At 40.2% G+C, this 11727-nt stretch overlaps 1 protein-coding gene across 1 annotated transcript in view; it reads right to left on the minus strand.

The window, feature by feature from the left end:
- Nucleotides 1-10481: 10481 nt before the first annotated feature.
- Tmem70 (transmembrane protein 70) overlaps nt 10482-11727 on the minus strand; it is a 10848-nt gene continuing 9602 nt past the window's right edge. The window contains exon 3 of the mRNA XM_059255677.1: nt 10482-11699. Within this exon, the coding sequence (XP_059111660.1) occupies nt 11242-11699 (458 nt within the window). The 3' untranslated portion in view covers nt 10482-11241. The remainder of the gene's footprint in view (nt 11700-11727) is intronic.

The raw sequence follows: 11727 nt of genomic DNA on the forward strand, positions 1-11727 counted from the left end.
TTCAGCACTCCCAAAAGAAAAACCATCTCATAGGTTCTGATATGTTCCCACAGCCATAGAGAACGTTACATACTATCAGCATTACAGGCTGAGTTAGACATGGTTCCTATATATACCATTCATTTGATATTTCTTGGGATCGCGATGGTGTATGTTAAAAATGAGACTATTTATAACACTATGACAGTTGAATGGCCTTAGCACTGAATCAAATTCATGGCGTTTATAAATCACCAAACTTGTTTAACACTAAAAATTCATATAAACATGATGAAAAATCAACTCTTAAGATAGCCCTACTGATTTTGTTGACTCTGCTCTTAAATTTCTCCCTTTTAGGCCAGGAAAGCCCTCCTAGATGAGGTGCCAGAAAATAGTTAAAGTATCAGGGAGCTGAGGAGAACCAAATGGTGTTCTTCGATCATTTTAGTCTTAAGTTCCTTCTCATCACCACACTGAAGACCATATAGGTATACAATCATATGGTATAAATGTTCTATACCAACGAAAACCATAATCAGTGAGAGAAATAATAAGCACTATATTTTTTCTATGATCTCTTGGTGATACAGAGTCATTGTAATTATCAGTGCAGACTTTACCCCAAGTAAGAGTCATGCAGGTTATGTGTGCTTTAAGGCTGATTTTTATGTACTTGCATTTCATTGTCAGAGGTTGGGGACTCTGCTTTGGGGGTACTTAGGAGGTGGTACGTGTGTAGTTTAGTTTCTACTCCATTTGAGTCAAATTCTACATGAATTATTGCCTCATCTTAGTTTCATGGTCACAAGAATGCTTGCATTCTTCAAGTTTTTTTCTAATATTACCTATTTCTGTATGTAAATATGTGTCAGTCTGCATACATATTATCTGAATCTGAAATAATGACCCAAACATAGTATCTGTTATGACCTTGAATGAGTTATTTATGCTAAAACAATATCTGGGGCACATAGTAAGCTCTGGATTTTTTTCTCCCCTCTAAATTCATTGACATCACACACCTTCTCTTTGTCCTAATCAGTCCTCGTACCATTTCTTCTTCTAACTCACAGCACTATTCTAGTGAACACTAGCTGTAGATATTTCAATATGGACAAGAGGTAATTTTTAAAGCTACTAAAATCCTATTGAACTCACATTAAGTTACTTCTGTGATACTATCTGCCAACATTTCTGAATTTGCAATTGTGTAGTAAATTATAGAACTTGCTTGTGCATAGTTAGGGTTTTGTGTGAATCTCATTATAGATAAGATGTTCAGCAGGCTAATGTCAGACTTCCACAGTTTACTGATACTCTGAATTACAGGTAACCATTGCATCAGCATTGAGTATATGTTAGGCAGGGTTTTCTGTCCTGTCAACCCATTCCCAAATAACCACACAGAGACTTATTAATTATAAATGCTTGACCAATAGCTTAGGCTTGTGGTTAACTAGCTCTTACAACTTAAATTAACCCATATTTCTTATCTATGCCCTACCATGTGGCAGTACCTTTTTTCAGCATGCCTCTTCTGGCGACCCCACCTTCCTTCTTCCCAGCACCCTTTTTGTCTTCAAGTCCTGCCTAACCTCTATCTGCCTGCCTAACTGTTGGCGATTCAGCCCTTTATTAGACCAGCAAGAGCAACAAACCTTGAAAGTGTACAAAAAGATTGTTCCACAGCAAGTATATGTTCTGTTCATGTTTCATCACCACAAGCATCTTCAGCTGTGGGCATATCCTTAGTCCAATGGTCAGCAGATTCTACCTTCTGCTTTTGGGTGTCTACCAATCCCCTCTACTCCCACCCAATAGGGTCTTACTGTGTAGCTCTTGCTGTCCTGAAATCCACCTTCCTTTGCTGGGACTAAAGGTGTGCACCGCTTTGCCCAGCTCCACCTTCTATGTTAGCATTCTTAGATAAAGGAAGATGGACTTACTAAAAATTCTTACCAGTATTTGTGTTATAACAAATTATTTTCATAATGCTTACCAGTCTTCTTGCAGTTTTTCTGTGCATACAGCAAAGTGTAAACCACCTTTCAGTTATCACTGAAGCTTTAATTGGTAATTTAATTGGAAGTCTTAATTGGTTTCCTGAATGGTAAGATAGTTAATGTGCTGACCTAAACACTTAATGGAAATGTGATTTACATAATTCACCATCGTTTTTCCTTGCTTATTAGCCATGAGGTAGTAAGTCTATGTGGTTTCTTCCTGGCTTTAAAGAAAATTTAAAAATTAGAGGTAGAGTTAACTATTTTGTCAATGTTTTCTACCTACCTGGAGAAATGGAGCTGTTTTCAAGCCTGGCGCAAGGACATCTTACTGGGAAAAGTATGAAAGTGACCAAAGAATTGTGTTTATGTGAAAAGGATGAAGGCTTTGGCTTTTATTGGCCAAAACAGAATCAAAATAGTGAAAATAACTATACCCATTGAATAAATAAAATAAAGGAAAATACCAAATATTGGGTGGAAAGAAAGTAAGGAATTGAAAGATTTAACTTTTGGAGCTATAAAAATAAAACTCAGTGGACTTTAACAAAACAACCTAGATAAAAAAACAAAAATTAAGCTGGTGGTGGTGATGGCGCACACCTTTAATCCCAGCACTTGGGAGGCAGAGCCAGGTGGATCTCTGTGAGTTCGAGGCCAGCCTGGTCTACAGAGCGAGATCCAGGACAGACACCAAAACTACACAGAAACCAATAATAATAATAATAATAATAATAATAATAATAATAATAATAATAAAAAGTTAAAGTGCCTAGAAATTGTTGTTAAGGAGTTGTAACAAATAAGATCCAAATCTCACAAATGGCATTTGAGCCACAGCTTGTTCCTTTGTCTCCAGTCAGCTTCACCACGTGGAAACAGTTCTGGACTGGTTTGACTAAGGAGTAGCTACCCCCTCCCCATGGCTCCTAGTCTAGGGCTGCACTTGGCCTCTCACACAGCAAGCGGCTGACCTTTTTATCCTTAGTCTTTTGTTACAGAAGCTTCTTATAGGCAGATGTGGCTAAAAGGACTCTTGTCTTCATTACCCTGCCCACTTAGTACCTATATAAGGTGAAACGTAACTCTAAGCATTATAGGTCCAAATCATGGCCCTAGTTACCCCCACCACAGGTGACTCCAATGCTCCATACCAGGGGAAATTAGTGACCCTATTTTCACCCCAACACCTATTGCTAAGGCAGGGATATCATTCTTGGAGAAGCAGCTGCTTTCCTGCCTCTGAGTCCTATCGAGTGTCAGGCATTCTGCCCATAAGGAAAAGAGAAGAAGCCATATGGACAGAGTTCTACAGTTGGTTATACCTGAAGAAGCCAGAACATTCCATGCCAAGTGAATTGTCTACAAAAAGTGGAGATGGGTCAAGAATAACTAAAAAGGATGGTGTAGCTCCCTTTTACTTCGGTCACCAAGGGAAACGGTACAGCAAACAGAAGGCAAAATGAGCCCTTCTGTGATTCTGTGAGTCTCACTGAGGGCTCAAGTGCTGTGTGAATGCATGATGCTGCATTACCTACTCAGAGCTGGATATGGAACAGGTTGAAAATTTTCCAGATAAGCTATAGATAGCTAATAAGAACTTTAAAAGATACTCAGTATCATTAGTTAAAGTAATGTGAATCAGAACCACGGTAAGATAAGAGTACATCACACATGCTAGGCTGATAAGGTGGTATACATTTGGTATTGCTGAGACTGCTCAGAAATTGGAGCTTCATTCTTTGTGGCCTTGTAAATTAGTGCAGCCACTTTACTAAATAGATTGGCAATTCCTCAGAATATTAAACAGAATTTACCATAGTATGGCCCATACTCAACTAAAATGGAAATAAACGTAAAAACTTGGATTTGAATGTTCATAGCAAACCTTTTGTAATAGCCAAAATGTATTAACTAGTCCAAATGTCTTACTTGATAACAGACTTAATAAAATAAAAAGTGATATGTCCATACAGTATTGTCCAAATATTACTCAGCATATCAAAAGAGTAACATGGTGCAACACCTGAATCTTTAAAAACATGCTAATTGGAGGAGGGCTCACCCAGAAAAGACTATATGAAAGGCCTTAGGGTTGGGTATGGGGAGGAAATGGAGATGATTCGTATAGTCTTTGAGGTGAAAAATGTAGTATACTACAATAGTGATGCTAATTACACAGCTTTCCTAAAAACCTAAAAATTTAAAGTTGGTAGGTTGATGATGATTGAAATATATTTCATTTAAGTCTTTTTTTAAACAGGAGAACTTAATTGTTTTAGATGTATTTTACTATTTTATATGAATGAGTGTTTTGCCTGCATGTATGTATGCACTATTATATATACATGTCTAGTGCCTAAAGAGGTCAGAAGAGTGCATCAGATTTCCTCAGAACTAGAGTTACAGACAGTTTGAGCCACCTTGTGCTGTGTTGGGAATTGAACCCAGCCCCTATTTAATTTTTTATAATGTATTCTGAAATGACTCTCACAACTTGATATTTAAAGTAATAACTGATTTATGTTGTTTCCCAGCTGTGATTTATTACCACTTCCCACCCATTTTCAGAGATACCTGAGTTGATCTCTCTGTCTCTCTCTGTCTCTCTGTCTCTCACACACACACATACACACACACACACACACACACACACACACACACACACACACACATTTCCTCCATGGGATACCTGCCAAATAGTCTCTCACAAGTCGGCAATAGACTTCTTTATTTGCTAACAAATCAAAGAATTGTTAGAACTGAATATTTACAGTCAAAAGACTTTTGTTTTTGAGGCAAGATCTCTCTATATATCCATGCCTGGCCTGGAACTCAACTATGTAGACCAGCTGAACTCAAACTCTCAAAGATCTGCCTGCCTCTGCCTCCTCAGTGCTGAGACTAAAGGTGTGCACCACCATGCCAAGCTCAACTATGTTTTTTGTTCTGGTTGTTATTGTTTTTCCCCCAACACAGTTTCTCTGTGTAACAGTCCTAGCTATCCTGGAACTCGCTCTGTAAACCAGGCTGGACTCAAACGCACAGAGATCTTTCTGCTTCTGCCTTCCAAGTACTGGGATTAAAGGTGTGTGCCACCACCACCCAGCTCAACTATGTTTTTAATAGTCTGATGCTTCTCTGTGGAAGGTCTCTCTTCCATGTAGCACAAACCTACTGTCGTATTTCTTGACTTTTCTTGATTATTTGGTTTTCATTGAATTTTTCCAAAGCTCTATGTCCAAGGTGTTAAGAACTAAACACAGAATCGAGCAGGGCTGATGTTAGTGGGGAAAAATAGTATTGTGACAGTGGAGAAGCCTGGTGGAAACTACTTCAACTATGTAATCAAAGTGAGCATCGTGAGGATCCATTCAAGGTGATATGATCTGCCTTCTGATTGTAAGACCAGGAGGATGTAGCATCACTTCTCTAATACTCTTGGCCAGAACTTATAGCATATGAAAGAGGAAAAGGGTCATGCTAGAGAATTTTAATAGCACATTTAACAGATCATTTACTTTGGTTTGTATCAAAGGAAAATACATTTTGTTAGGATATTAAATGGGTTGGAAAGCACTGATTATCAATGTACCAATTATTAGTAGTTTTGTTTTTTTCCGAGATAGGGTTTCTCTGTGTAGCCTTGGTAGTCCTGGAACTCGCTCTGTAGACCGGGCTGGCCTCGAACTCATGGAGATCCACCTGCTTCTACCTCCCAGTGCTGGGACAAAAGGTGTGTGCCACCACAGCCCCAGCCCCAGCCAGATTAATGATTGTTTTTTTAACTGACAGGCCATTGGTTAAAATCAGCAGTGGTATGATTATCCATATGAATAATGCATTGTATTTTTCTTAATTTGCAGATCATGAAGACTGTGACCCACAAACTGTGAGTCTGGGAAGTAGATATAGTCATGTTCAAGAAGTCCAAGAACGGCTTAACTTTCTTAGGTTTGTTTGATATTTGAATACGCTCTTTGGTGGGGTTTTTTATTTTGTTTTAGTTTGGTTTTTCCTTTTGCCACATCTTATTTTCCCACATAAAAAGTCTCATGTCCAGCACTCGGGAAGCAGAGCCAGTCAGATCTCTGTGAGTTCGAGGCCAGCCTGGTCTACAGAGTGAGTTCCAGGACAGCCAAGGCTACACAGAGAAACCCTGTCTCGAAAAACCAAAAGAAAACAAACACAGGCCAGGCATGGCAATGCACTACTGAACTTTCTACTTGGGAAGCAGAGGCTGGCAGAGGCTGGAAGATCAGGAGTTCAAGGTTAGTCTCAATTGCATAGTGAATTCAAGGCTAACCCGGGCTACATGAGACCAGAGTTCAAATAAATAAGCTAATAAATAAATCAGAAAAACAAAGCCAGAGAACAGAGAAGACTGAGAAAAGCTGCAGTGCCCTCACTTGGTCACCATAATGAGGTCCTAACACATCAATGGCACCACCACTGCCCCCAAGCCCCCCCCACATCTGACCACCTGGTGTGTGCTGGGGGAGGGGAGATGGGGACCTACAGTAAGAGAACACTCAACTGCCCCCCATGCTTTACTCAGTTCTACTTGACATAGCCCAAATTTCCATCTGTCTGTCCATCTGCCTTACACCTGTGTGAGCCTACCCTGCAGCTCTGCATCTTGGCTGGACTTTACTCTGCTGGAGTTCTGCTACTCCAGCAGCTCTCCAGTGGAATTTAATATCTTCTGACTGTCTTACAGCTGTAACAGCTCTTGGAATTCTGCCAGCCTCCTTAACTCCTTTGTAGACATCCTATAACCTACATATATATATATATATATATATATATATATATATATATATATATATATATATATATATATATATATATAAATGGGCAGGTGTAATTACTACATATGTAAATATGTGATCTGAGAGTTAATATTAGTCATTAAAATTGATTTTTAAAAAAACTGTGCCTGCCATGGCCAGCTACCCAGGGACATTGAGACTACTTGTCAAATTGCAACCAACAAAGTGATGTGGTCAAATTCTGCTAAAATAAATGCTGATTCCCTTCTATGTCCTGGTCTCACTCCGTACTATGCCCTTCAGAGGTCTTATCCTCTCTGGGCTTCCCTACTCCCAAACAAAATGTCATCTGAATGTCAGTTACAAACTAATAAAAACTTTCTCACAAGTGACAAAATGATCACGTGTATGCAGGACATTTAAAGCAGGGCAGTGACACACTCTGGCATCTCTAATGAACTTGCTTCCTAGGTTTGCATCTTCTGAAAGTTTTTGTATTTTGTTAAAGGTTAACCATTCATATAAATTATAAAAACTGGGTATTCCTCCCCTGAAATCCTTCTGCTCTTGGAAGTTCTTTCTCCACTTTTCCTTAGTAAAAGAAACATTAAGTGGACATGCTGGAGCTTGCTTGTGATCCTTGCAGTGAGGCTGGAGGAGAAGGATCAGCTCAAGTTTGAGACCAGCCTGGGTTATATACTGAGTTCAAGGCCAGCATGAGCTATAGTGAGCAGCCCTGCCTGTCTCAAAACAACAAAAAACTTTGTACATATGTCTCTTACTACATCAGAAGCAGCAGAAGAGGTCGTTAGGACTAAAACAAGTTATAAAGATCCCTATCCTGACTACTTTAAAATGTAGGGACCGAGGAAGTGGTTCAGTGGTTAAGAGCACTCACTGCTCTTGCATGGAATCATTGTTTGGTTCTGAGCACCCAAATCAAAGCTCACAGTGTTCTGTAACTCCAGGTGAAGGTCATCTGACTCCTCTTTCTGACTCCTGCAGGCAAAATGCTCATAGACATAAAATGAAATTTAAATTAAGAAAAGAACTTAAAGTTAACTAATGTTCTTCCCTAGGTGGAACTAATGTTCCTGGAGTTTTTAGGGTCAAAGCGTAAGCCTTCACAACCTTAAAAAGCTACGATTGGCCACTTGTCCTCAACACCACCAATTAAGGGGACACTAGTGAAATGGTGAGAGGGAGACAGGGTGAGAAGAGGTTTGGGGAAGACACAAGAGCTGCTCTTTCTGGAGTTCAGTTGATGCCAGCTGAGAATTCCATCACACTGACATTTCCTGTGATGGTTGCCAACAGAGACAGTATTTCTTCTAGAGAAAAGTATTTTTAAATGTTAAAATAACAACATAACAAGCTTAAGGCATCCTTCTCCAGGGTATTCTGGGAATCTCAAGACTATTAACCTTTGTTTAGAGTAAAAACAGCCTATCTTCTGGCATCCCTGTGATGAAGTTGTTCTTACATAAACTTACTAATTGTAATACTGCCACACAAACCTTAGGTTTACCAAAATCATTGTGTATGTGTGACTACTGTAACTCTGAAGTGTGACTCCCCTCTGAAAAGCTCATCCACACTCTGCCATGCCTCATTTTTCCTAAGCATCTATTCTAACCATTGTGCTTAATTTGTTCATGATGTGTGTCTCCCCACCCACCCACCACCCACCCCGGAGCTGAGGACCGAACCCAGGGCCTTGTGCTTGCTAGGCAAGCGCTCTACCACTGAGCTAAATCCCCAACCCCTCATGATGTCTTTTAACAAACCCTGAGCCTACCTCAAACTGGCTCAGTCTGAGATTCTTTTCTGTAGCGAAATCAACAATCTGCCTTTACCTGAGTGGGTCTCTGAAAAGAATTCTCAGGCTGCTATTGATTGCTGTGGGATAGTCTGTATGGCAAATGTGTTGCTGATTGGTCAATAAATAAAACACTGATTGGCCATTGGCTAGGCAGGAAGTATGGGCGGGACAAGGAGGAGAATAAAGCTGGGAAGTGGAAGACTGAGTGAGAGAGACACTGCCAGCCACCACGATGACAAACAGCATGTGAAGATGCCGGTAAACCACGAGCCATGTGGCAAGGTATAGATTAATGAAAATGGATTAATTTAAGCTGTAAGAAAAGTTAGCAAGAAGCCTGCCATGGCCATACAGTTTGTAAGCAATATAAGTCTCTGTGTTTACTTGGTCGGGTCTGAGCGACTGTGGGACTGGCGGGTGAGAGAGATTTGCCCTGACTGTGGGCCAGGCAGGAAAACTCTAGCTACAATTGATGGCAGCATAAAGCTATGGCTCTGCCTCCACTGCCATCACATTGCAAAGAGGAGCAATTAAAGAGGTCCAGCGACCCCCACATCTATTTTTGGGGTCATGACATGCAGGTTAGGTTGAAATAGTTTCAATGCAAACAGCATGTGTAACTAAGCAGTCCTGACCATCACTGACCATTCTGTGGCTCCTGGCTCCAGGAGTGCAAGCTGTCAGAACTGTGCGAAATCTGTTCCTGGGAGACAAGCTCCCCTCTGGCTCGCCCCAGCGCCCCAGCATGAGACTCCTGGACAGAGTCCACTTCTTTGGAATCCATTGTGTCAGTAGTCTAACAGCTAGCAGAAGGGAACGATCCAAGTGTCTCTCTAGGGTCCCTCACTCCTGCCAGGACTTAACATCTCTGCAGAGTACAGGTTGATGACAGGAAAACTTTTTTAGGGAAGCATCTCACTCACCACTAGGGTAACAATCAGCATGTATCTGTACAAGTAAGCAGCAGAGGCAGAGGTCCGAACTGAGATCAAGATGGCACAGCTGAATGTCCAAGTTCCATCTGCTGAACTGTGTTCAGAACACACGTTCTAGGTCCTACGAAAATGGTTTCCCGCCTCAAGCTATCCCCTAACATAATCTTCTAGCAACCCTAGATTTGAATGATCTTTCTCCTGAATGGTGTCTATAATGCTCAAGCCCACTTACACTGTCACTTAAATTTACTATGATGTCTTGCCACAGATTCTAGGTATCTCTGTAAGACAACCTGTGTTTTGCTCTTTAATTTTCACTCTGGTATCCAGCAAAATACTAGAACCCAGGTGCTTAATAAGCATCTAAATCTAAATCTACCAATCTAAATCCAATGGTTTGAAGACTTGCTCCTGGCTGAAATTTTTCTAAGAGTCATCTTTTCCTGGGCATGGTGGTATACACCAGTAATGTCTCCCAAGAGGTTGAAGCTGGAAGATCCTGAGTTTAAGAGAAGCCTTGGGGGTACACAGCAGCACACATCCTGTCTCAAGACTTAAGAAAACAAAACCAAAAAAAAACAAAAAACAAAAACATACTTCCACTGTACACTTAAGAGATAAAAATCTTGGTTTTAGACAAGATTTGGGGTTGGATGTAACCCAGGCTGGACTTATGTAGCTAAGGGCAGCCTTAAATTCCCAAGCCTCCGACATTTACCTCTTAAATGCTAAGGTTGCAGGTGTATAAAAATCTGAAAATGCATACTCTCCATCAAGCTAACATAGATGGCTATTTTATGGGAGGTAGTGTGAATGTATTTAGTACCAATGATTTGCCTACTATCATGAGGAGTGTTGAGGGACAAATGGGGTACAGAACAACTAACCAAACGTGGCTGTATATCCATTCTTACTATGGGCTACCACACCAGAGGATTTAGGCAGAAACCAATATTCTAAACCAAAAGACACAATAACTGCTTCTTTAATTTATGAACTTTATGCAAGTGTTTTTAAATAGAAGAAGTATATTCACACACTTAGCATTCAGGAGAGACAGAGGCAGATAGATCTCTATGAATTCAAGGCCAGACTGGTCTACATAGCAAGCTCTAGGCATCCAATCTTACATAGTGAGACTATGTCTAAAAACAAAAAGAGATAAAAATAAATGTAGTCATACATATAGCTGAATACACATGACTATCCACATTTTTAACAGAAACAACATATTTTATTACACAGGAACATCATTATCTGAAAATTAGCAATTCTGCTTAATAGTTTCAATTTTTTTGTTTGTTAAGATAGGGTTTCTCTATGTAACAGCTCTGGCTGTCCTGGAACTCCCTTTGTAGATCAGGCTGGCCTCCAGCTCATGAAGATCCTCCTGCCTCTGCCTCCTGAGTGCTGGGATTAAAGGCACCCCCACCCAGATCAACTTTCTGTTTTTAAGACAGGGTCTTACACAGTCCAGGCTGACCTCAAACCTACTTCATCACCAAGAAAACCCCAAATTGCTGATCTTCCTACCTCCATTTTCCAAGTGCTGGGATTATAGCTGTTCACAAGCACTCCTACTTATATGATGAGGGTCAAACCCAGGGCCTCGTGTAAGGCAGACACTATACCAACTGCACTGTGTCTTCACATTAACAATAACAAAATATAGGCAATCTTATTATACACTGAAACAGATATGACATAAGCAAAAACAAACAACATGTTCATTTTTCATCCCCATGCAGTTTCTTTTCACTGACTTCTTCTATATCATCAAAAGTGAATGGTTTGTCATATCCCATTAGATGGTTATAGTCTTCAGGGTTGGGGAAGAGCATTGGATTAACTAACAGGGATTTTGTTTTAGCATAAAAGGTGGTAAATATATGTGAGCTCTCTGGAATCTTCACATCATTTTGTTGGAACACCGTGCTGGTTTCTGAAAGCACGGCATTGTAAGTTATGGCTTTGTAAGTGTCGGTTGTGGCTTCGTGGTACAACCGAATGACGTAGCCTTTTGTAAGGAAGTGGAGCAACGTGGGAGTGATCACTGCGAAGATTCCCATGATCCCATAAAATAAGATTTGCAAAGGCAGACTTCCAAATGTCAAATTACTTTGTGAAAGATACGGTAAAAATGCAAGGCTGAGCACACTTGTAGAATAAGAGAAACATTTCACACCTAAAGAGAGAAAAAAAAGAATTAATAA

Source organism: Peromyscus eremicus, chromosome 2 (assembly GCF_949786415.1).
Source record: "Peromyscus eremicus chromosome 2, PerEre_H2_v1, whole genome shotgun sequence".
NCBI lineage: Eukaryota > Metazoa > Chordata > Mammalia > Rodentia > Cricetidae > Peromyscus > Peromyscus eremicus.